At 39.7% G+C, this 25862-nt stretch overlaps 2 protein-coding genes across 2 annotated transcripts; one reads left to right on the plus strand and one right to left on the minus strand.

Moving 5' to 3' along the window:
* iqgap2 (IQ motif containing GTPase activating protein 2) lies at positions 1–25794 on the plus strand. The gene is made up of 38 exons (XM_028413168.1): positions 1–343; positions 2730–2829; positions 6190–6346; positions 6516–6593; positions 7507–7583; positions 10070–10137; positions 10908–11021; positions 11106–11284; positions 11846–11933; positions 12083–12246; positions 12435–12522; positions 12795–12958; positions 13066–13226; positions 13415–13539; positions 13650–13813; positions 16870–16960; positions 17192–17356; positions 17452–17594; positions 17693–17863; positions 17970–18053; positions 18195–18266; positions 18355–18424; positions 18507–18715; positions 18883–19032; positions 19148–19311; positions 19405–19629; positions 19810–19950; positions 20521–20605; positions 20757–20989; positions 21431–21563; positions 22582–22684; positions 22775–22916; positions 23455–23542; positions 23810–24022; positions 24135–24295; positions 24428–24571; positions 24965–25073; positions 25283–25794. The coding sequence occupies exons 1-38, from the start codon at positions 298–300 to the stop codon at positions 25394–25396; spliced, it is 4983 nt and encodes a 1660-aa protein (XP_028268969.1). The 5' UTR covers positions 1–297; the 3' UTR covers positions 25397–25794.
* f2rl2 (coagulation factor II (thrombin) receptor-like 2) lies at positions 13840–15821 on the minus strand. The gene is made up of 2 exons (XM_028413170.1): positions 15569–15821; positions 13840–15329 (listed from the first exon to the last, which is right to left on the minus strand). Exons 1-2 carry the CDS (start codon positions 15630–15632, stop codon positions 14266–14268), a joined length of 1128 nt encoding a protein of 375 aa, XP_028268971.1. The 5' UTR covers positions 15633–15821; the 3' UTR covers positions 13840–14265.
* Positions 25795–25862: the final 68 nt, after the last annotated feature.

Raw genomic sequence — 25862 nt, forward strand, 5'->3', positions numbered from 1 at the left:
TCAGCGCGTAGCGGGGCCACATAACACCGACCAGGAGAGCACTTTGTTCAGGAGGCAGGCAATAACCGCAGTGCACAACATGGGGGTTGTCTGCTACAAGTCACAGTTGGCACTTTTATGAAACTTCTGGAAACTTTTGGGCCTCATCTTCGGCTTTTCCTTCCAGTTTGTAAGAGCAGTTATTTTATTGATATCAATATATCCTGAGAGGCGCGGCTTGTTTGCTGCAACGTTAGCTTGTAGGCTGAAGTTCTTTCCAGTTCAGACGAGTTCACGAAGGAGAGGAAACGAGGCAGGATGTACCATGAAGACACCACAACGTTACAGAAACCACGCTATGGAAGTAAGTTACATGTTTTCTGACCAGTTTTTAAGCTAGCGTCTGTGTGTTTTTTAAGGGGCAAAGGATGAAAACAAGCTAACGGAAGGTGCCTTCACTGGCATGTTTGATGAGCCACAGGTGGTTCACCTGCACCTGGCTGCACCGAGCAGCAGGAGAGCTTCAGTAGGTGTGGCAGTGTGGGGAAAAATGGGAATGAAGTGTGTTAATGGGAGAGTGAGAGGACACATAGTTTGTTAAGAGAGGGGTTTGAAGTGAAAGAGGCACATCCTCCTTTGTAAAAATAAAGCGGCTTTTTCAGTTTCAGTGTTAGCTCAAGGTGTCCTTAAATGCACCACGGCGTTTTTTTAATCATTTTTTTTTCAAGAGGCAAGCCAGCATATCAGCACACATAAGGCATTTTCTCATAGGTTAACCATTAACTTTTGATTTTTGCTGCTGCTGCTGCTCACAGATCTACAGCAAGGAGATCTTCAGGAATGTGTCTGATATGATTAAAACACACACTCCAAAATCCATCCAAGTCGGCCTTTGTGTAGATACCCAATCAATGACCAACATTTGTGGGCAAAGTACAATTTAGTGCAGTAATCTATTGTGTCATCAGCACTGTTCTTTTTTTAATACCTTTGGCTTGGGTCATGTAAATGTTTATTGATAAATTCTCTCACAGTAACTGTGCACAGAAAATTGTGACTTTCTCCTGTGGGGGACTAATAAAGGATTATCTTATCTTATCTTTTTTTAAACAATGAGTAGTGCGTTATAAAATCAGTTGTCCCTGGCCTGCATGCATTTTAACTTGCAAGTGCCATTATGGAACCAAAGCAAGGTCATTGCTTTAAATTTATTTCAGTAAATGTCATACTAACTTTAGTTTATGGATTGCCTTGTGAAACCTAAAAGCAAAGTCTGTCTTGATTTGTAGCTCTCTCCTCCCCGTCCCCCCCACAAGAGGTTAAGGGAGAACAACCCTCTGGAGCTGCACAAAAGCATGAGTCATAATCACAGAGACCATAACTCAAGTCCGGTGATCCTGTGACACACAAAAGCAACAGAAATCCATCCTGACGGTTAAATATAACGCTCTGTGCAAAAGTGGAGACAAGCGCTTCCAGGAAGTGTGTGTGTGTCTGTGTGTGTGTACATGTGTACATGTGTACACGCGTGCTCAAGTGAGTCAGTGGAGAATAATGGCTGCACTGGGGCTGCTCTGTCTCCTGAGATGACTGTTCATACATTTTTATGTGTGTCGTGTGCTCAGCTGGGCAGCCTGTATAGCCGGATGCTGCTCATGAGGGTTTCCACTTTTTAACCCCAGTTGTAGGACAGTAGTGTGCGCGTCCCACACATGTGACTATTATATGTGGAGCCTCTACCGAGACTTAACGGATGTCTCTGCAGGTGGCTGATGAATGGACAGAATTTAACAGAGTGTGCTTGAGAGGTTTAAAGGATTCTGGCTAGCCACATAAAAAGCCACATCGCTGACAAATAAATAAATAAATATGGACTTATCTGTTTAAACAGTCGATGTAAAAATATGTTTTATTAAGAGATCTTCAGATTCCCCACCCTTAGCCCTTACCTAACTACTACAAACAGTTTTGATCAATGTAGAGTGTTGATTCTGAGAGATTGTCTGGATTTTATTGTGTGAGCTAATCAACAGCAGGTGCAACCAATTTATTTAGTGTTACTGGAGGCTTTAAAAATGAAGCTAAACATCAGCCTGTGTGTCCAGTGGGAGAAAGACTCGGGGCCTTAGCCTAAGAACAGAGCTGACGCCATCCTTTTTACTCAGCCAGAAATAAAGAGATTTGATTGGATTAGAGTGGGGTAAGACAGGCTGTTGTGGGAGGAGATCTCATTAAACTGCAGGTAAAGGTCAACTCTCAGCAGAAGTCACTTGTCTGCGGGACACCCCACCATGATCATTCTGTCATACAGGGTTCACTGGGACATTGTACAGTGGAGTTAATGATTGAAACCAAATGGTGAAAAATACAGTTTATAATTGTACTGTGTTTGTTGTGACGTTAAAGTATCAGTTTACCACTAGATGAAACTTCCACACTTTGTTTATTTGTTGTGGGAGCTCAGCACATTCTACACCTTTATTGCAGGTTTGATAAAACAGTAAGAAACATTTCTGTAGTAAAGAAGGTCTTCTGACATGGATTCTTATCCTGCTGTTAGAAACAACCTGCAGTACAGGCTGTTATATTTAATATAACTTCCTTTAGGTATAAAATGTGTTGAAATGCCCTTTGGGAATGGGATGTACACAACAAATTACAAAGTACACAAAAAAACAGAGTCCGATATCTTGCATTGTGTGTCAAATAAAATAAAACGGTGAATTGATTTTCACACTTGCTTTTTCTAGCCATTCAGGATGATGAGCGGCTGTCAGCAGAGGAGATGGATGAAAGGAGGCGACAGAACATTGCCTACGAGTACCTGTGTCACCTGGAGGAGGCCAAACGGTAATGAGATGGAGGATAAAACATGCTTAGAGTATGTTGCTTGCTTTGTTATGCTGGGTGTTAGCTCTTTAATGTTTGATTATGCTTTTAATGAAGATTGTTGCAGGGAGTGGCCCAGGAATTAAGCAGTGTAGTGAGTGAAGTGAATAAGATGCATAAGGCAGCAAACCACTGTGTGATTCGACAGTGTTTGAAGTAGCATGAAGGTGTAATGACAGCATGCACATAAGATGATGACATAGAACTGTAAACAATCATGAGATCACGTGTCATTAATTCAAGGGAGGTGCTGAACTTGTGGAAAAAGTCACTCTGTGCTCACTCTGCTCTCAGGCTCTTTGAGAAATGAAACGATCAACTTCAAAATAAAGATGTAAAGACACCATAAACTAAAGTGCATTTGTAACATGCTTAGCTAAAACCACTTCCTGTCTTCTTCACGCGGGCTTCCATCTGAACAGGAAGTGTGATCATGCCTCTTAACACACTGATTTTATGACAGCTCCACCCAGTCACACAGGAGGAGATTATTTCCCAAGATTAATTATTTATGCTGATGTCCATTTCAGTACACTGCAGCCCAATGGTGATTCAACAGTTAAGCTTCTACTTGGGATGCTCTTTTTATGGATATGGGTAGTCTCCTTAAAATCAGCACATCACAGATTATTGTTTGACAACTGAACTTGCACTTTGACTCAGTAAACTGTGTTTGAATAGCCCACATTATCTGCTTATGTCACAGGATAGTAAGGTTTTACAAGGCAGGCTGGCTAAACTAAGCACAGATTCAGCAATCCATCATACACAAGCTATGCAGAGATTATGACACTTTCATCCTCTTTAGTGTAAAGGAAGCTAAACGGTGGGGAGACTTTCTAAACCCAAAACAACCACAGTTTACACCGTCACTTTCACTTTCTAACTTTTTGTTACTTGATCCCACAGTTGCTGCCTTTCCTTCTCTTCTGTCAATTGTGCAATAGAACCTCTGTTCTGCGAAAGGTGTCAAGTTAGATTAGGATTAAGACAAAGCTCTAATGAAGCTGTAAGCCACAGAGTGCTTGGGATTAAGTTCTGGTCACTGGAGTCAGCAGTCACTGAAACAAAGCAGCCATGAGTAAGCAGCTCTTTGAGAACACCTTGGTCCTGTGTTTACGTAGTATTGAGCTACCTGTGTGACCTGTATTTTTTAAAAAGTAGATTCATTTACATGCTTTAATTGTATAATGTCTTTAATTTCCCTCTGTCTGTGAACTGCAGACAGTTGTCAGTACAGACACACCCTCCTACTAACCACACACTGGCACAGTGATCTCTGGAAGAGGACTTTGTACCCTCAATGGAGAGTAAACATCTGATGGTTTACATTTGTAACTTTTTGGATGGTGAACGTTTCAGTTTGCTTTGATACAGGCCCACCCCCAGGACATCATGTTTGTTTTTAGTGAACATTATCCTAATTTTCAGACACACCCTAGCTTACAACACATAGGAAATTCTCTTATCCTGCAGACATAGACATACAAAACACAAACTCATGACAAACATGACTAAGCTACTGACGCAAGCTTCCCAAAGACGTTCTGTGACAGAAATACTGTAGCTCAAAGCAAAGGAGGGTTATTCATTAATAACGTGTTGTGGTTAAACAGGCTTATGTTCTAGAGTGAAGAAATCATTTCGTTTAGGATGGCTGGTCACAGACGTGACAAAGACAGGAAGGCCTTCTTTGCACAGCTGTAAACAGGAGTACAGTGTCCTGCTTCAGGAGACAAGTGCTGCTTTCATTGTTTTAAGTACAGGAAGTTTCACAGAAGTCCTGTGTAACCCGTCCAGGATGTTCCATGTTGGTGTTCCTGTACCAGACTTTTTTTTTTTTGCACTCTCTTTCAATATGTTGCAGACATGGGAGAATTGGTCTTAATTTCATGGGATTGACCCTCTCCTGTACCATAATACTAATATAGACCAATAGAATTTTAAATATGGCAGAATCCTATTGCATCTGCAGCATTGGTTGACATTATGTGAATGCTATATTCTCTGATGAGCCACCTACACACTCCACTGGGTTTATGTTGACAGTGCATGGTGTGTTTTGTTTGCCCTTAATGTGCTGACACATATTTTGATCCTCTGAGCACCCACATGGCCTTAATTAACCTAAACAAGTTGTCCTGTGCTTGCATGTAGGAGGGATTGCTTTATTGCTTTTGCTAGGAGTTACTGGTGTGAATGAAACATAAGCAAGTTAATTTATTGTAAACTGCATTTTTTTCTGATCCAGGCAGAGGTGTAACCAAAGCAGAAAACATTGGAAATAAGATAATGTGTAACTTTCAGAGTCTGATGATTCACTCTTCACAAATCATTCACTAGTTCTTTGGAAGGCTTTTTCCCCCTAAAATCTGGGAATAGTTTGGCTGACAGTGCAGCCCTGAAGTCACTGTTAAACCTTCCAAGGGGAAATTACATCATTTTGTAAAGGAGGTCAACATGATTTCAGCATAGAATGAATATGTATTTTACCTCCGTGGCCACTTTATGCTACACAAACCTGTGCCGGTGTACAGCTTTGTCTGCTGAATTTTTCAAGTAATGTCTGATTATCTTGGTCAGTGTTTACCTCATATAAACTCAAAGCCCCCTTTGTAAAGAATGCTGGAGTCAGTGTGGGTGTAACAATGCTTAGCTCCCTCACAGACAGACTACTTTGTTGCTCAGTTTAACCAAAAACCCTCCTATAAGTATGATGTTATGTTTCCTGGAAAGTATTTGCTTATGCACACATTCGTGGGTTACTTAATGTCTCTGAATAAAGTTGTTGCCACAGATTTTATCAGGATTTTATATTCTTCTTTTATGATTGACTTCAGAATGGGCAGTGGTTGCATGAAAAAGCAATATTCACTGCACGCAGGCATTCAGCCACTTAATATATCTGCACTGCACCACGTACTGTAGATATCAGATGACATGATAAAGAGACCAGTAACCATGGAAATGTTATTGAGAATTATATATTATTATATTATTATTAAGTGAGTTTTGATTATAGCAGTTTTAGTGAAAATGTATACATTGAATAAATAACACAAGCTATAGTTTCCTGTTGTTAATGAGTTTCTTTACGAGTTTCTAGACGAGTTCATTTTTTCCTCCCCTGCTGGTTAAGATAATGTTTTCCACTTTTCTTTTTCGTGCCATTAACAGATGTACTTAGAATCTATAATCAGTTCCTGAATTGTCAGGTGTCTCATTATGTCAGTTTTGGCTGCAAGAGATAACATATTAGAAAATGAATGTGCTTATAAAAATCCTCTGCCTCATCCTGCCGGTCCTGGTTTTTTTCTTTAGATGGATGGAGGCCTGCTTAGACGAGGATCTGCCCCCTACCACAGAACTGGAGGAAGGACTCAGAAATGGTGTCTACCTTGGCAAACTCGCCATATTTTTTGCCCCCAAAATGGTGTCTGAGAAAAGAATCTATGACAGAGATCAATCCCGTTATAAGGTCTGTTTTTTTTCAGCATGCATCTTGACAGATATGTTAGAGCTCTTTTCTTGTTGGTTCTAAATACTTTTAGATGTCACGTTGACATTTTTAGCTATGAAGTGTTTCTGCACTTCATTCTAATTATGCATCTACATTTCTGTGTCTGTGCTTCTGTGTTTATTTTCAGAGTAAAGGGCTACACTTCAGACACACTGACAACACAGTTCAGTGGCTCAGAGCCATGGAGTCAGTCGGTCTCCCCAAGGTAAGGTTTTTACAGCCATCAGTGACACAGGCACCTGCTACCTGTTTAACAGACATGTATACAAACATGGCAGTGTATTCAGTCTGCATTCACAGTAATCAGGTCTCAATGTATTGCAGGCTTTATTATAGGTAGCAGCATATTCTATTATCCTGGAGGTTTTACCATGTACATTGGTTTATACATATTTATATTATTAACAAACCATGCATATATTCTTCTATAAACACATTTTATACATGAGATTGAACTGAGGGTGTAGCATTTCTAACTCAACAGTGTTAACCTCATTACATCATTTATGAGATAACACAAAAGACCTCACTGAGGCGTATCCTGGAAATGAAAACGAGGTAAAAATTGATACCCACTTCAGGATAGCTTTTTATTGTAATTCAGTGGCAGGTTTATGAATAGTAATTTTAGGCATTGTCATTCTGATCACATAACCTTACCTGTAGCTTATTATGTTACACATTACCATGTTTTAAACAACATCAGGATGCCAAGAACATCATTCAGGTGTGACATAATTAAAATTAAAAAATGTGTTAGTAAAATTTAGCCAACGGTTCTTAACTTTAGGACAAACCAAATACTTATGCTGTTGTTCTTTCCCTTTTATCACTATTCAGGCACCTGTTAAATATAATGCATTGCATTGTGAATTATTGTAAATTCTTCTATGATGCTTATAACACTCATAACTTTTACCTGTAGAATACATAAAGATTGCCAAAGTTTAAGCTTTGTAGGTAACATTTATTTCCCTCCTCTTACAACTTACCCTGTATTTACAGTAAAACAGCATTGTGATGGATGGGGTGCTCCTCTTATTCTGCAGTAGAATAAAGAGAGTGAAGACACTGATAAAAGAACAGTGACTGATACCTTTTGTGCTCTCTACTTTCAGATATTCTATCCTGAAACGACAGATGTGTACGATCGCAAGAACATGCCCAAGGTGGTATACTGCATACACGCACTGAGGTAAGCCTGAAAGGGGTCTAAAAAACACATTTTTCACTATGCCGTCTTCGTGTATTTCTCACTTCTGACAACAAAATTGCTCACTCATCTGCATCATCTTTTGTTTGCTTGATGGCACCGTTCCCTGCTGCTTTTACCTGAAGGTGCCACACCTGAAACTTGAGGGTGATTTCACTGGTTAGAAGAAAAAATAAACCAGCTGTCTTAACTGCTATTGTTAGATAACCTGAAGGCTGAGTACTGATATCCACCAAACAGCATTAAACTGCAGGCTACTGATTAGATGCTGCATTACATCTTTTTGAAAATGTTGACCTATTCCTCTGTGCTGCAGTGCTCTCCTCATATTTTGTCACTGACATTTACATATATTTTCACTCACTGCTTATGGCAGACAATATCAAACTTTGATACACAGTTGGTTAATTTGCCATCCATGTAGCATGATTACAAGAATTGCCCTGCATTTTCTTTGTCAAAAGCAGAACTAGTACTCAGTACATAATATGAAACAGAAACTAGGAGAGTCCAAGCAGTGACACTAGTTTTTGTCAAATATAGACCTTTTATGATTATATTTCATACAGAACCCCAATTGTATTCACAGTTGGAGACAAAATATTTTGCTCCCTCATAAAAATGTCATTTTATTTTATTTAAATTTTAATATTTGAAGGAAGTAGGAGATTTTTTAACACATAATACACACATTTAGCCATTGTACAAGCCATTGCTATACAATGATACTGTGGTCTATGCTTTGACCGAGTGACACCGTAAACATTTGATTTGGACTTAAGCATGAAGATTGCTATCTTGCAGTACACACACACAGTATAACAAGTAACAATTAGCCTAACACTAGTGATAGCATCATGGCAAAAGTGAAAACAATAAATTTAGGCTTAAGAGAAAGCTTTGATAATTTCTACAAAGCAGGTTAAGGATATACATTTGCATTTAATGCATTATGAATTAAAGCACTTCCAAGTTTTAAGAACAGACAATTATCAAGAAGTGCAAAGAGAGTTAAATGTTGTACAGCAAGACTGGCAGAGGTAGGAAGCAAAAAGAGAGAAAAATTTCAGACTATCTTGACAGAAAACTTAAAGCAGTCAAGTGCACAACTGGGTTTCGGTTATCATTGTTTTTTCCACCACAATGGTATTAAGCATGCGTCTCTTCTAGTGAAGAACTACCTCTAGGAGTCCAAAGTGAAGCCACGAGTGGAATATAATTAAAATTACTAAAGGCCAGGGTCTATGCCAGGAGATCAAATCTGAAGGAGCTTGAGATTCACCAAAAAAGAATTTGCTAGGATTGCTCAGGCGAGGTGCCTCAAACTTGTTGAAAACTGCATAAAGCGAGTGCTTGGTAATAAATAGTGATGGTAATAAATTTGTCTCCACTTATGTAGTAAAACACATCAGTGCTCTTTACTTTTAGCACTACAAAGTTGGTGCCCTTACTGTAATGTTTAGACCATTGCTCATTCAATCAAGATGACTTTGAATGAACTGAAGGGTAAATGTTATCTCTCTCACCCTTCCAGTCAGCCACACACATATTTTAGGGAGTGGTTATGTGAGCTGCCTGGATTGTTTTCTCTGTTGTAGTGTTTTGGTCGGGTCCTAAGAGAATTGGTTTCCTTCCCTCCTTGTGCACACATGTGCTCTTCCTTCCTGCGAGCCCAGTTCAAGTCCCACAAGGTCCCTGTGAATGGGTACAAAGACATAGAGGCTAAGCAGTGGATGCTTCTCTACATTCACTGTTTTGAAAAAGGAGCATAACGTAACAGGAAAGAAATGTGAAAACACCAATTCATGAGTTTAAGATTGAGAGAGTCCAGGTTGTTCTGTACAAGGAAGAGGGAAACACTGAGGGTCTGCAGAGTTAGTTGCTCCAAGCTTGTCAGCTGATTGTCTGTAACCCCTGTGGCTTGTAATCAGCCGCCTCTATTACCCCCAGTCAGCTGTTCCTGTGTTTTGCATCTCAGCTGCCTGCATGTTAAAACATTACACCCTGTCAGATTTTCAATGGTTGTTTAAAGCCCCTATGTCCCAAGGACAGAGTGCATCTTCATGTTTACACACACAAAGTGACCAAAGGGCAGAACCACCACCACCACCTACTCTAGCTCTGCATTCAGGGCTGTGCTCATGCCAGAGCAGCCTTAAATATCTATAATTCATTACCACTCATCAGGTGCCTGTGGGAGGATGAAAGTTTTATGAAGTTTCCAGCCACCTGCTTGTTGAATTCATTGCTACAGTTTGTGGTGGACTGCAGGTTGTTGTAATTTGAGTCAACACTACCCCCCTGTGGTGTTTCTGTGATACCAAAGACAGGGATAGCTAAAAGGAGCAATCACAATCATAAGAGAACTGAGTTTTGTTTTTCTCATAACAGACTATTGATTGTAAATATAATTAATGTTGTTGGTGGTGATGATTTGTTCTTCTGTGCTTTGTTTTTATTCATTTCAGCTTGTACTTGTACAAACTTGGAATTGCACCCCAGATACAAGACCTACTGGGCAAAGTGGCCTTTACAGGTAACAACTATGGAAATCCTGAAAATGTGGCACAAAAAGTTAAAAAATAAAGAAAACTTTAACTATAAGAAACAACAAAAAAACCATTTGAATTATTACTAATTGCCTCAAGGATAAACACTGCCTTTGGGCATTTTAAAACACTTGTGTACACACCCAGGTGTGCATGCACTCACTTAATGAGAATCCTCTTTGGGAGGTAATTACATGCACTAGTCATGCTGGGGTTTAATTGAAAAACATAGAAGAAGGATATTGTGTGCTTTCAAGCATATTAAGTTTTAAGAGGATTTGTTTAAACATCTTGTCTGTAATTTAGATGATTAAATTACATTTCACATTACCCTGTGGGTCCATTGAAGTGAAACTGAATGGGACACACCAACTACCAATCTTAAAAAGGTGACATTGACCTGTTCTGCTTAAGCCTCGGGCCTCACAACAGTGTTTTCCATCACTCATGAGTAGTTCTTTGTTTCACAGCTTTAATTAATGTTAATTGAACCTTGGGGAAAATACCTGATGCCAATTGTGTTTTTATACTTAACGGTGTTCATGTCGGTGGTAATTTGCACCTTTAAAAAGGTACACTACAGTGTATGAAATATTGAGTTGATGTCAGTCAGTGATTGATGATTGATGAACACATCTGAGTTATATAAGTTATGATAATAATTTTTTTTATTAAATTGTGCTAGAGCAACTGTAAAGGCAAAAAGAAAATATAAGGTCATACTTTGCCATCACATTAATCCATCCCTTCTTTCCAGAGGAAGAGATCAGTAACATGAGGAGTGAACTGGACAAATATGGCATTCAGATGCCAGCTTTCAGTAAAATTGGAGGTATCCTGGCTAATGAACTCTCAGTGGATGAAGCTGCATGTGAGTTATTCTTTTTCGACTCAATTTCTGCTGAAGTTGCAGTTTTGTCCAATCCTAAAATGTCTTTAAACTCATTTACTGTAGTGCATGCTGCTGTCATTGCCATCAATGAAGCTGTTGATAGAGGACAGGCGTCTGTGACAATGGGAGCCTTAAACAACCCTAATGCAATGCTAAAGAACATCCAGGAAGCTCTGGCTCAAGACTACCAGGACACATTGAGACAGACCAAGGCTCGTAAGCAGGATCAGGCCTCAGGAAGGGTGAGAAGTCTAACAAAAACTTGATGTTCTGGAACTGTTGTTTTTTTAATGCAACTGTGAACTAAATTATATGTCATTGCTGTGTCACAAAATCAACATGCATTTAGTGTTCAATGCACTGAAACTGCATAATGTAATAATGAACTAAATGATTTCCAATGAATATTTTTGCCAAACTAATAGAATGGGAGAACTGTAAACTTAGACTTGAGCAGGTGTATTATGACTGCACTGTCTAGGGCTGATAATTGTAGAGGACTCTGCACTGAGTTGTGAAAGGGGCAGCCTGCCCTGACTCAGTCCACAGGCCTTGCCAGCACATTCCTGTGGCTGCAGTGTCAGCTGTATTTATCAAAAACTAACCCTCCACTGCATCTGGCATCTCTCCTCCCCATTCTCTTACAAATACTGTACAAACAGGAGCCATCCAGTTTCATCCAGTGACTGAGATGTGACATGTGAAATATGCACCCTTATTGAGGGGAATTGGGCGGAAAAAAGTTAATATAATCAATTACAACAAAGTATGATCGAATATATTTGTCTCTTTCTTTCCACTAGCGGTCCTCAATTGCTACTGAAGAAAGAGATGTTTATGAGGAGCTGCTGACACAACAAGAAATCCAGAACTGCCTTGACACTGTTAACAGTAAGGACTGTTACTACCTTACGTAGGTTTCCCTATACATTGTCATAAAACAGACGCATAGCTTTTGTTGTGTGAAAACAAAATCCCTGTACTGTAGGTGCATATAACAGCTGGATCAGTAAACTTGTCTGGGTTTTCCTTGTCTCCAGTCCAGGCAGCAGTAAGGCAGGTGAATCAAGCTGTGTTGAGCCAGGATGAAGCTGCTCTGCTGGCTGCACTTAGACTTGAAGCTCTGGCCTTGCTGGGTGTTCAGGACTCAAACAGTCGGTGGTACCTGGAACACTTTACCACCTACTGCCAACATAAATCCAAGGTAGAGTTTGATTCTTTCATTGTTATAAATCAAGGCTGCAGCAGCGTGTGTGTGTCTGTGTGTGTGTCTGTGTGTGTGTATTGAAGTAAAACCTTCCATCTAGTTTATTCTTGATGTCCCTGCATTAAAACTTAGTAATCATGGGATCTTGGTGGTAACAGTCAAATGTACCATTCTTTGTGCTGCAGGAAAGTGGGAGGGCTGCAGTGCTGGACAAAGAAGAGATTCAGCGAGTTGTCAGCTCTTGCAATGACTTTGCTGAGGCAGAGAAACGAAGTAAGAAGCTTTTTTGTAACATCATACCATGAATGAACACTACTTAGATCAATTAAAAAGTCACATATGTACCCTCTAATTACTTTTAACAAGTTATATGAATCTGTCAGAATTATTATTAATGAATGATGAATATTTAATGTGAGTTTTTTAAATGCATTAGAAAGATCATTTGTAAGGTGAAAAAATCTGCTTCATACTGAGAGCATGTTGGGCAAATTGAGTTCAGACCATCTGCAAAGTATGAGTATGTATATTATTTTCTTTACCAGAACATGAAGCTGTTGTAGCCATCAACAGAGCCATTCGTCTTGGCAATGCTGCAGAGACAGTCGAGGAGCTGCTGAACCCTGAGGCACAACTGCCAATTGTCTATCAAACTGCTGCCAACCTTTACCAGGCTGAACTTTTCAGTTTGCAGCTACAAGGGGCACGGGTGAGCTATCATGCTTCTACTTTTATACATATGTTAAAATACACACTTACATGGTTATATATATCCTGTCACTCCATGGTTTTGAACCTGTGCTTTTTGTTTATTAGTCTGGACTAAGCCATGAGGAACTGAGTGTGGCTGTGGAGATGCTGTCGGCTGTAGCAGTGCTGAACGAGGTTCTGGACACCAAAGACCCACAGGCTGTGATTGAGCAACTAACAGACTCCCCCCTCGGCTTCACCAACATAGACCAAGACAACCTTAACAGGTAAAATGGCTGTTGACATGTCCTACTATTACTTGTGAAATCAATTCCCTATCTCAGTTTTAAATCCTTATCATTTGTTTTTTAATAAGGAGTTAAATGATTTAAGATATAAAGTTAAGGATTTCTTTGCATGTCCTCTACTGTAAGTTTCGTTGTGCTTGAAAGTCATGAAACACTCTCTTTCTCAGGTATGCTGACATGCTTATCAAACGGCGAGCTGAGGCTCTTGCCGATGGCCAAGAGTTTCTCACCTGGAACGATGTTCAGAAGTGCATTGACACTGTCAATGTTCAGGTCCATGAAGAGCATGAACGTAAGACAATCTGACATATTAAGCTTCTTGTTTGTCGCATTAACAGTTAAAGGTGTATTTTCAGTGTTAACATCTTGATAGGACTGAAAGTGCCCCCCCTCTGTTTTCAGGCATCATAGCTATAGCAGAGATCAATGAAGCACTTAACTCAGGGGATCACCAGCAGACACTTGCAGCCCTGCTCCTCCCTACAGCCAAGTTGACAGGTGTAAACCCAGCCACAGCCAAACAGTACCATGATGTTCTACAATACACCAAAAAACTCCTCTGCCAGGTAATTTAACCATTCATAACACACGATCAAATATTAAAAGTTTTATTAGTGTTTCCTGACATGTAACATATTCATACATACATACTTTTTATATTATTATTTTTTTACATCTTTACATGAAAAGAAGATAATAGAAATATACTTAATTGTATATTTTTAGATTCCTTTATCTTCTAACAAAGTGAAACAAAGCTGATAACTCATAGTGTTACTGTCACCACCAGGTTAACAACTTCTTATTTTTTCAAGGTCTGGAGTAACTATGAGGCTTGTGTAGTCAACACAGATTGCATAGCCTTTTTCCCCATTACAGTACAAACATCACTTTCTGTTCTTGTTGTTTTTAACATAAGTCTGCTATTACCCTTTAAACTTCACAGTTTCCAGCCCTGAATTTCACCTTTGTTTCTTGTTTGTCGTGTCCCAACAATGGGCAGCTTTTTTTCCTAGTCTCACGTAGAACTGCTGGTCTCTGAGTTACCACGGAGGGAGATGAATTGTAGTTCTGAGGCTGCTGTCTTGGAAACAAGCATGCACAGGAAGGGATCCAGACAACTGTGTAAACAACAGAGGCAAACTGCTACTCTGTAATATCCATACAGTCTGTCGTCTCCACTAGAAAACAGGCGGATGTAGTGGGTGATATGCAGAATGCCACTGGGGAGGAAACACGCCACGAAGATAGTAAAAACCAGAGTGCTGACCCTTATAAATGGTCTCCAGTCACAAGCACTTTGCCCAAGGTGGTAAATGATGGCCATATGTGCATAGATGCAAATCAGAAAGGGAATTATAAATCCCAGGCAAATGAGCATCAATCTGTATGGCACCAATGAGGAGTGTGATTTTTCCTCCAGTGGAAGTACATCATGGCAGGTAGTGATCCCCAGCTGGGAAACCTGGTAGGTTTGCCTCACCAGCAGTTCAGGTGTGATAGCAGCTCCGAACAGTAACCACACAACCAGGCACGTCCACACTGTCAGCTTAGTTTTAGCCAGCCTGCGGTAAAAAAATGGTTTGACCACAGCCAGGTAGCGCTTCACACTGATGCATGCGATAGTCTGAGCTGAACAGTAAACATTGCCGTAAAACAAAGCCGTGATAAACCTGCAGGAGGTTTCCCCAAATATCCAGTTGTTTCCATTGAAGTGGTAGTGAACACGCAGTGCAAGAGAAAGCAGGAGCATCAGGTCAGACAAGGCCAGGTTAAGGTAAAGAAGCACTGTAGACAAGGACTTAGTACTCAGTCTGACTCTGAGGAAGACCAGAATGTAAGCATTGGAAGGGATGCCCACCAGCATGGCTACAATATATGATGAAGGGATGACCCGGGTGCTGAGGATCCCTGAAGAATAGGCTGTCACTGGGTCTTCTGGTTTCACATACAGGATGTCATCTGAGTTGGGATGGAACGGGGCCGCCAGCTTATTTGAGTAATTTGTTTTGTCTTTTGACCCTGCAAAGGTCTTAGGATTTACAACAGAGGGACTGTTTGTGTCATTTCTGGTTCTGTTTCCTGTAATGGGTTAAAAAAACGAAAACTAAATTTTAGAATACACATCAAACTCACTGTAATAGTAGGACATGGAACTACAGTAAAATATCCTAAACTTATGTTGTCTTGTGTTCTGCTGACGTCTTTTACAAAGCAAATACAGACATGCATGCTCAAACCTCTTCTGTAATATTTGTGTACTAAAATGTTTTTTTAAAAAAAAACTAAGCATAAATATTCATCTTCCTGAACCAACTTACCATCCTGCTGACTGATCTGCACTGCCATCAGACAAAGGAGTAGTCCTGACACAAGGTCCACCATGTCCCCTTATGTTATATCCCACACTTGTGAAAGTTTTCTTGTCTTCAACAGTCTTTCTGTTGCTTCTTTTTAGCAGTTCTCCACTGATAAAAATTGTCGTTTGGCATCTTTGCAGTGCAGTGACAGTTGAACTGATAATGCTGTGTGCTTAAGGCAAGCTTCCCATCCGTATGTGGGACGCTTGTCTGAGCACACAATACAGTGAGTGTGTTTCCTGTTTAGGCTTGAAAACCGAATTCCCTTCTGCCTGCGTCAGTAACTGACCTCTGACTCACTCTGGTGGGGAGAGGGACACTGGTCATTCATGCAGCTGTAATTCATAAACAAATTGCCTTTTATAAATAACTTGTTAATGTTATTTGCTGTTTTACTATATAATAGGTTTTAGACTGGTCATGAAATTAAGTGAATGTTTTGGGATGTTGATTTTTAACTCTCATTACTGCATTACATAGCAGCTGGACTATTAGTGTATTACGGAAACAGCATGATGATTACTTCTTTCTTTTTGAAAATTAATTCCTAGCATTACATTTTATTCCTGCACAAGTATATTAATGCATGTGTGGCTTATGTACCTTAAATTAAGTCCCTTTACTCAGGACTGACCTTGTGCTGACCTTCAAAACTAAGTGTGTTATTATAGATATAAACAAAGATTACTTTAGACTGCTGCTGCAGTGACTCACTTCCTGAGCCCCCTGTGGTCAAGGAAGCATCCTGGACCCCACCAGAGTTTCTAAAATTAGCCTGAGAAAGTACCATGGTCAAGCTGAATAAATATTCGTTGTGCTTGTAAGGATGTTACACAGTTTGTTTTTAGTGGTTGATTTAAGTGTTGGGGTGTTGATATGTTTTTGTACCATACGTATATTACATCTGTTGTCAACAATTCTTCTTGATGTTTTTTCCCTTTCTTTAGATCCTACCTCTGGACAGAGGGGAAATGGTACAGTGGACACTGTGTAGTGTAGTCAATGTTGCTGTGAAGTGCTACTGCTATAGACCACTCCTTCACACAAACATCTCTGCAGTTCTAACTTAATGCATTTCTTGCTACAGAATTCCCTATCATTAAATATTTTGGCTCAAATTCCTAAAAAGATTTTATTAATTAAAATCCGGTTGGTGTTGTGTGGCTCTGGATGAATGATGGTGTATGTGCCTCATTTGTAGTTAGGCCTCTTCCCTTCTGAAATGTTAAGTAATGACCATGGCTTGTGCTTTGTAATTGTAGAGCTCTGGCGATGAGTCTGCAGTGCTGTGGCTGGACCAAATCCAAGAGGCCATACTGACAGCCAACCAGGATGAGGTCGAGGCTCTCACATGTATGTTTCCCAGAGTTGTTTGGCACATAGAATATTTCATATTTAGTACAGTCATTTTTTTTGTTGTGTTCTATTACTTAGACATGCATATGGAGTCCTCTGCTCTTAAATAAACTCTTTTTTTGGGTACACCTACTGTACTCTAAGTATTTATACAATATTTGCACTAGCTACAGTATTTTAACTGTGCTGTTACTATACTGTATTCATATTTGACTTTTTTGTTGCTAGTGGCTGGAGCAGTAGCAGATATAAACAAGACAGTGGCTGAAGGAGACTCTCAGAATACCTTGCAGGCTTTGCAGGTTCCTGGTGCCGGACTGAGAGCAGTGCTCCCTGAATGTGCTGACACCTACCAGGTTGAACTTGCACAGAGACAAACAAGTTCATCTCAAGGTAATTGTAGAGAAAACTGTGCTGCTTTTTGTTTATATGCAGTGAGAGCGTTTTTGTTTTTTTCTCTCTTAAGGAAACCTTTTGCTTTTCAACAGGTAACACTGATAGCGTGTGGGTGAAACACTGCATCAAGGACAGATATGACTACTACTATAACCTTGAGACCAGACAGGGCTGCTGGGAGGAGCCAGAAGGATTTGAACACAATGAAGGCCATCTCAGTAAAGAGGAAATCCAGGTACTACTTCATTTTTGATTCGACAATGAATTCTGTGATTTATTTTTTACCAAACAATAAGCAGGCAACCGTGGTACTGACATGACTTCTTCCTTTAGAATGTTGTCAGCTATGTGACTGCAGAATATAACAGAGAACAGCTATGGCTGGCCAATGAATCCTATGTGACCCAGCTGCAAGCGAGGGTTAGAGGTTACCTGGTCAGGAAGAAATATGCCCAGAGAATTGAGTATCTGCGTCAACAAGAACCACATGTTGTTAAACTACAGGTAGCGTATAGCAACACTGGGGAGTGTCAACACTGATTGATTGTCATTGATTGCTCATCTGTTTTTGTCATTGCTTTTTGATATGTTTTTCTTTTTGTGTGTGCAGGCATGCTGGAAGGGTTTCAAACAGAGGAAAATGTACAAAGACAGGATGAATTTGTTACAAAAAAATGTTGCTTCTGTTGTCAAGGTGATGAACCGTTTCAAGAACAGAAAATTGATAATAGGCAGTTGAAAATACAATCTTTATGTAATTGCCAGACATGTACAAAAATAACCAGGCAAATTAGCTTTTGTAAACATCAAACTCTTGTTTTTTTTTTTTTTTTAGATCCAGTCTCTCATGAAAATGTGGAAGGCAAAAAGTAAATACAATCAGAGGCTGCAGTTCTTTAAAGATCATGTGAGTAACACTTTTATCCACATCGGTATCATCCTTTGGATTTGTGTCTGGTATGCTGATTAAGATTTGCTGGTATCTCTGTGTAAAGGAGGAAGAAATTGTGAAAATCCAGGCTTTTCTAAAGGCTAACAAAGCCAGAGATGACTACAGAACCCTAAGTGAGTCCAAAAGGCATTTTTTAAAAATATATACTGTATAATATCAATGATGTTGCTGACTTATTTATGTGCCAAATCTCAGCTGGGGCCAATGATCCTCCTCTGTCAGTCGTGCGCAAGTTTGTCCACTTGTTGGAGCAGAGTGCCCTGGATCTACAGGAAGAACAGGAAGTGACACGACTCAGGGAGGAAGTAGTTACCAAGATTCGCTCCAATCAGCAAATGGAGAAAGACTTGAACCTGATGGACATCAAGATTGGACTATTGGTGAAGAACAGGATCACTCTGCAGGTTGGCAATCCTGTTTTATCTGCCATAATCTTGGGGCTTTCCATCTTTCCAATTTTTAAACTTTTTAAAGTTTATGATGTAAATGATAAATAACTACACTGTGAACTGTTTATTATTATATATCAGTTGTATTAGTTGTACTAAAGGGTTTATTATTTATTTTAAAGGATGTCGTGTCCCATAATAAGAAAATGAACAAGAAAACTAAGACGAGTAAAGACAGCCAGTCTGCAGGAGACAGACTGGGTATCAAAGGCCTAAGTAAAGGCAAACGAAGGAAACTGGAGGCCTACCAGCATCTCTTTTACCTGCTGCAGGTACTTCAAAACTACTCCTACTCAAATCTACCTTTTCCATCTCCAAGTTCAGTTTAGTTGCAGAAGAACTCTGAAGTACTCTGTTCTCTCTGTCTCTCTCCTTGCTCTCGTTTAGACTAATCCATTCTATCTGGCTAAGCTGATCTTCCAAATGCCTCAAAACAAGTCCACTAAGTTCATGGACACTGTCATCTTCACCTTATACAACTACGCCTCTAACCAAAGAGAAGAATACCTGCTGCTTAAGCTCTTCAAGACTGCTCTGGAAGAAGAAATAAAGTGAGAACATAGTCCAGTCCTAGTAACTATTGAGTAATACAATGATCACAGTGAACTACGTGGACAGCTAAAAACCACTGATCTGTCTCTTAGTTCTAAGGTGGACCAGATCCAGGACATTGTCACGGGCAATCCGACAGTTATCAAGATGGTTGTGAGCTTCAACAGAGGTGCACGGGGCCACAACACCCTCAGGCAGTTGTTGGCTCCAGTTGTTAAAGACATCATTGAGAACAAGAGTTTAGGCATCAACACCAACCCTGTGGATGTGTACAAAGCCTGGGTCAACCAGCTGGAGACAGCTACTGGAGAGGCCAGGTATTGTTATAGACAGTGAAAGTACCACCAACATAGTTAAGTGTTCATGATTGTGATCGTTAGGTGTCCTGAGTGTGTTATTGCAGCTGCTTTTTTAGTATCTCAAGCTACCCACATTAAAGAAACCCAAAAAACTAAAAACTTACACGAGTATAAATGTTTACTTTATTTTGCTATCAGCAAACTGCCCTATGAAGTGACTCCGGAGCAGGCCATGTCACATGCGGAAGTACGCCACAGACTGGAGACCTCCAGTCAAGCCCTGCGTTCTGCTACAGATAAGGTCTTGAACTCCATTGTGTCCACGCTGGATAATATCCCGTAAGTTTGAGGATCTGTTAAGTGTCATTGTCCTTTTTTTAGGGTTGCCTCTGTTGTATGTGCTTAATAATAACATTATTTCAGCATGTTTCTTATGTGCTTTGAATTGTTTAAATAACCTTTTCATTCTCTGGTTTACTGTAGTTTTGTAGTCCTAGATTAAGTCTTTGTTTCTTGTTTTTGGATGAATGTGACTATATAGGTCTATAGGACATGTGGTAGCTAAAGGTTCAGCTTCGTGCTGTGCCACAGTTATAACAGACAATTGTTGCTATGGTGCTTTGTGTGACATGAGCTTCACCTATCTTTTTTTTTTTTATTTCTGTTAATCATTAAAACAATAGATTTTAAATTTCCCTTAGCATATATGTATTTGCCACTAGATGGTGGTGTTTTCTGTCTCAAAAAATACATACAAGGCATTGACAGTGACATTTTTCAGTTAATGAGTCATTAAAATCATCCTCATTATGTGTTTATGAGCTTACCATATCATTTGCCACACATAGTGTGTGGCTGCATGTTGTTTGTGTTTTAATGTCCCATGAATGCTTTTTGTTTTGCATGTAGTTATGGCATGAGATATATAGCAAAGGTTCTGAAGAACAGCCTCCATGAAAAGTTTCCAGATGCCTCAGAAGATGAGCTGATGAAGGTAGAAGTCAAGTGTATATTTGTTTTTTTATTCACAAAAGGGTTACAGTGTACTTTCCTCTCTGTGTGTAGTTCATTATTGAGAACAGTCTGTGAAAGCACTTTTTTTTCCTACATAGTATTTTAAAGTGTTCTTTTTTCTTTCACGTCAGATTGTAGGAAACCTGCTGTACTACCGCTACATGAACCCAGCCATCGTGGCCCCTGATGGCTTTGACATCATCGACATGTCAGCAGGAGGGCAGCTTCACCTCGACCAGCGTCGTAACCTGGGATCTGTGGCAAAGATGCTCCAGCATGCTGCTGCCAATAAGCTGTTTGAGGGCGAGAATGCACACATGACACCAATGAACAACTACATATCTCAGACATATGAGAAGTTTAGGTAAGAAAGATGGAATTGATATTAAAATAAAAATGGTGCACACATGTTTTGGAAACTTGGTCCATGCTCAAAAACCAGGTGGAGAAAGAAGAAATGTTCTTCCAATAACAAAGTCAGGAGTCTGTTGTGCCTGGAGAGCCAGGTTAAGCTGATTTGATGGATGTGGAAATAATTCTGCTAAGAAAATATGTGCTGTATCAGCACTTAGGAGATTTGTTTCCACAGAAGTGTCATGAACAGACTTGTACAAACTCACAAATGATGTGCGTACGTGTGCTGCTATCTGCCTGCCTGAATGAATCGTTCTTACGGGAAATCCACACTGACCTCAGTCCATTTTCCGGAAGCAAGTTAATACAATCAGTCACATTAGATTCCTTTCAGGATTTAGGACAAATTGTGTCAGTATTTGCCCTAATTACTGGTATTGTTTTGTTCCAGGGTATTTTTCCAGTCAGCATGCGATGTCCCTGAACCCGAGGAGAAGTTTAACATTGATGAATACTCAGACATGGTGACCCTGAGTAAACCTATCATCTACATCTCAATAGAAGAGATCATCAACACTCACTCGGTAAACCCCCTGCAAACATGACCCAATTTTCCCTTTGAATGGTGTTTAATGACTCAAGGTATATTGATGCCCGTTCCTATATCACTGTAGGAAAAAAAAGTCTCTGTCCATGCTACTACTGTAAATATCTCATTTTCTCTATTGACTGTGGCAATATTTCCTCCATTTTTACACTTTAATTAGCCCGCTAATTAGATTTACACCTAAATACAGATTGAACTAGGTAACAATCAATACAATAACAATCGCTGGGGAAAAAAAATTGACAAGTACTTGCCACCAGGTGGCACTATAATGTTTTGGCCTCACTTTTTGATAGCTGTCATGCTGTCTATCTTCATACAGGCAATGTCTGAAATCACCATTAAAGTCAAAATACAATGATACTCTCAATTTTGCCATAATGTTCTCTCTGATGTTACAATACGTCGTCATCATCTCCTGCCCTTTGTCCCTTTTAGCACATTTCCCACACAGCCTTTTAGTCTACATCATCCTGTTTCCTTTCTTTATACTCCCCCAGCACTTCCTTTTTAAAGTGGGTAGTGGTGTCAGACATGAGTGGGTTAAAGCCAGCTGTGTCCTTCTGTCAACGGCTTCACTCCACACAGGGACAGACAATAGAGATAATGTTTATGCTGGCTTGGACAGATGTTACCTGAACTTTCAATCTGCGCATTAAGATTTTTTTTGTCATTTCCTGTCACACTTCAGAAAAGTAAAAAAAAATATTTATCCTCTTAGATGTTCTATTGCCTTGCAACTCTTTAATATCAAAGTGCAGACATTTTACAAAAGAATGACCATTTGGTTAAACGTATTTAATGTAAATAAGTAACTGCATAAATATTCACCCCTTTAAGGTGAATGACCAAATCCTGCAGAGGTCCAGGTAATGGGTGCTAGTAATCTCAAGTGTAATTATTAAAAATGTTAGCATGTCTTGTTGTATCTCTGAATCTACAGTCTAACATTCTCACAATATCCTCAGTGACTAATCATGTCTGTGTTTGCTCAGCTGCTTTTGGAACATCTGGAGGCCATCTCCCCAGACCCCAATGACTTGCTGCATGAGCTGCTGCAGGACCTGGGAGACGTTCCTGATGTAGAGGCATTGCTTGGTACTGTCAAGCAAATTATTATTTATGTGAATCACAAGATTTGATATTGGATATTTATGATTTTAAGCACGGTGCTATTTTATATTTTAGGTGAAGGAGTTGTGGACCCAAATGACCCAAACAGAGAGAGTGCTTTGAGCCAGCTGGCAAAGACAGAGATTTCCCTCACTCTGACCAGCAAGTTTGAGCTGCTGGAAGGAGACGACAAAGACTTGAAGACTCTTGTTACAAAGTAAGTTTGTTGTTAGATGATGCAGGACAGCCTCATCATTCAATTTAGCAATCATCTGAATTCCTTCCATGTGAGAATGTATATTTATGTGTGTTTAAGCATGTTTATTATAGAGCTCAGAATGGTTAGGAATGCTGTGTCATGCTCTTCACCCTTCTTGACACTGTGTGTTTCTTTATAGCTATCACTCAGCAGCATATCTTTGTTGTCTTTCCTGCTCTACTATCATATCCTGTCCAAAAAGGAAGGAGTTTTTGTGGTCAGGGTTATCTTCACAATAAACATGTATTCATCTGAATCACTCTCTCCAAACCAGCTGCACTGAAGTTGCATCAGTTGTTATTTTCTACCAAATGCAGTGAAATAATTGTGAATGCAGAGTTGTTCAGAGTTTTATCATATGTTTGTGTTACATCTGAAGAAAGTACTGCCAGATGTGATTAAATGTGTGAAAATTATTAGAATGATTAGCAATAGTTTAAATAAAGCAAAGAGGATAGTTTGGATCTCATTGATGGTTTTTGGCTGTCTGTTTTAGGACAAAAAAGCTAATAGTGGATGTGGTTCGGATTCAACCTGGAGAAACATTGCCTGAAATTCTAGAGACCCCAGCAACTGCACCACAGGTGAAGTCATTTTATCAGTGCAGTTTTGACTCGTATGCCTGAGAGCTACTTTAAAACTGTCAAAGAACATTTATCATTTATTTTTAGGGAGGTACTTTTAAAATCTAACAATAACTTGGCATCCACCCAGCAGAAAACTCACCACCTGTATACGTTTGTTGCTCTTTGTGACTGTTCTCCTCGAGGTGCTAATAGACAATCAATCATATGTTTGATATTTTGTTGCAACATAATGTAACTTGTTCTTATATAAACTAATACCTGTAGGAGTCGGAGCATACTAAGATTGTAGAGCGCAGGGCAGTCCAGGATGCTCACACACCAGAGGGTCTGAAGAGCAGCCCTGCAGTGTTGGAGGACAGCCAGCTGCCTCTGGAGCAGAAGAAGAGGAAGATTCTGAGGAACCTTCGCAACCTGGAGCAGGCTGGCCTCGTCACTGCCAGCAACAAATACCAGGATCTTATCAACGATATAGCAAAGGTTCATTAACAGCTTTCTTATCTTATCTAGAGATGCATGCGTTTACTTTTAAGTTCCAGTGTGGTTGTTTAGCAACTGTTTCTAAAGTGCAGCTCAAACATGTATTTGACAGGACATTCGCTACCAAAGGCGCCATAGACAGAGGAGGAAGGCCGAGCTTGTGAAGCTGCAGCAGACACTGACTGCACTCAATTCAAAGACTGCCTTCTACCAGGACCAAATGAACTACTATGACACCTACATCAAGACTTGCTTGGATAATCTCAACCGGAAGTGAGTTGTACTTTTGTTTCTTGCATCTCAGAATATTTTCACTTTTTATACAGCTTTCTTGTGGTCTGTCTGTGTGGTAGCATGTAGTGAGAGTCTTTACATTAATCCTGTTTGACCATTCTGTGTGTCCAGGAATTCACGGCGATCTATAAAACTGGACAGCAAAGGGGACGATAAGGGCAGTAAGAAGTGGAAGCCCCAGTCTCTGAAGTACACAGCAGCACGGCTGCATGAGAAGGGAGTCATTCTGGAGATTGAAGGTCTTCAGACAAACCAGTGAGTTGACTTCAATCACTTATGAAGAACAGCAATACTTCACCAGTTAGTTCTCTCTCTTTTAGCCAGTTAGTTAGCTCTCTTTTGAATGTGATTCTTTTTTTCTGTTTTCCCTGGAACTTCCCTTTAAATATTAGGACATGCCTTGTCAGCTGTTTTATGTCTTTGTGGAAACAAAAATATAATTAGAGGTATTGTTCAATAAGATGACGTTTGTCTTTGTGCCCTGTCTCACCTTGGTCAGACTGCATCCCTTTTAAAGCATGTCTGGAGTTTTTCCGAAGTGCTGTTTAAATTCTCTGTATCAGCTGTTTTGGCACAGATTAGGCCGCTGTCCCAAGTATCCTGTTATGATTTCTTTTTTTTTTTATTATTGTCTTTCTCCCTTCTCAGGTTTAAAAATGTCATGTTTGACATTTCACCCGCTGAGGAAGTTGGAGATTTTGAGGTAAAGGCCAAGTTTATGGGGGTTGAGATGGAAAAGGTCCAGCTTCATTTCCAGGTAAGCGTTTCCCGAGTGTGTCTGAAACAAACGTGGCTCACTTATCAACACCTTGGTAACAAATGGTTAGAGTTCCTGTTTTATCATCACTGGCACACAGTAATAAAGCTGTTATCTTCCAATTTAGCAACACTTATAAACCTGACAACATTATCAAACTTATCACAACTGTTTTGCTCGTAGCATTTATCTATCTGTTTTTTGTGCAGGACCTACTTCAGCTGCAGTATGAAGGCGTGGCTGTCATGAAGATGTTTGACAAAGCAAAAGTGAATGTCAATTTACTCATCTTCCTCCTGAACAAGAAATTCTATGGAAAATAAACAAGCACAGAAAACAGGGAGACAGAAGCCGTGCCTTCGGACAGTACTGCATTTGTGTCATCTCAGAATAATGGATCTCTCCCAAATGAAATGTCTCTTGTGTATTTTTCCATGTGGTGATTGTAAATGTAATGTATTTTTAAGAATTAAATTGTAATGGTATTCATGTTTTGTATGTAAAAGACGCAAGGAAACACATTGTCATTGTAACCCTGTGTGTTTAAAAAAGGGGTTTGATGGAACCTTGACATGAAGCTGTACTGTCTAAAAGAAATGGATCACTGTTCCAGCCGGCCTGCATGGCTGTATGAAATGCTGTAGTTTGCCAGTGCCTTTTAATTAAAGCCTGTAAAGATACGTCTTTTAATGAATAAAACATTTAAACATTTTAAAAACTACATCTTTGTTTTTAATCACTACTATAATTGATTTGTTTGCCAACATTTCAGTTCTTTGAAAAATATTT

The sequence above is a fragment of the Parambassis ranga genome, chromosome 9 (genome assembly GCF_900634625.1).
Source record: "Parambassis ranga chromosome 9, fParRan2.1, whole genome shotgun sequence".
NCBI lineage: Eukaryota > Metazoa > Chordata > Actinopteri > Ambassidae > Parambassis > Parambassis ranga.

Bases quoted from the DNA above. Each gene is read 5' to 3' on its own strand.
- iqgap2 (XM_028413168.1), top strand. From the start codon at position 298: ATGTACCATGAAGACACCACAACGTTACAGAAACCACGCTATGGAA. The intron at 11,285-11,845 runs GTGAGAAGTCTA...TCTTTCCACTAG, and splicing joins AGGATCAGGCCTCAGGAAGG to CGGTCCTCAATTGCTACTGA. The intron at 23,543-23,809 runs GTGAAGTCATTT...TAATACCTGTAG, and splicing joins CCCCAGCAACTGCACCACAG to GAGTCGGAGCATACTAAGAT.
- f2rl2 (XM_028413170.1), bottom strand. From the start codon at position 15,632: ATGGTGGACCTTGTGTCAGGACTACTCCTTTGTCTGATGGCAGTGCAG. The intron at 15,330-15,568 runs GTAAGTTGGTTC...AACCCATTACAG, and splicing joins GCAGATCAGTCAGCAGGATG to GAAACAGAACCAGAAATGAC.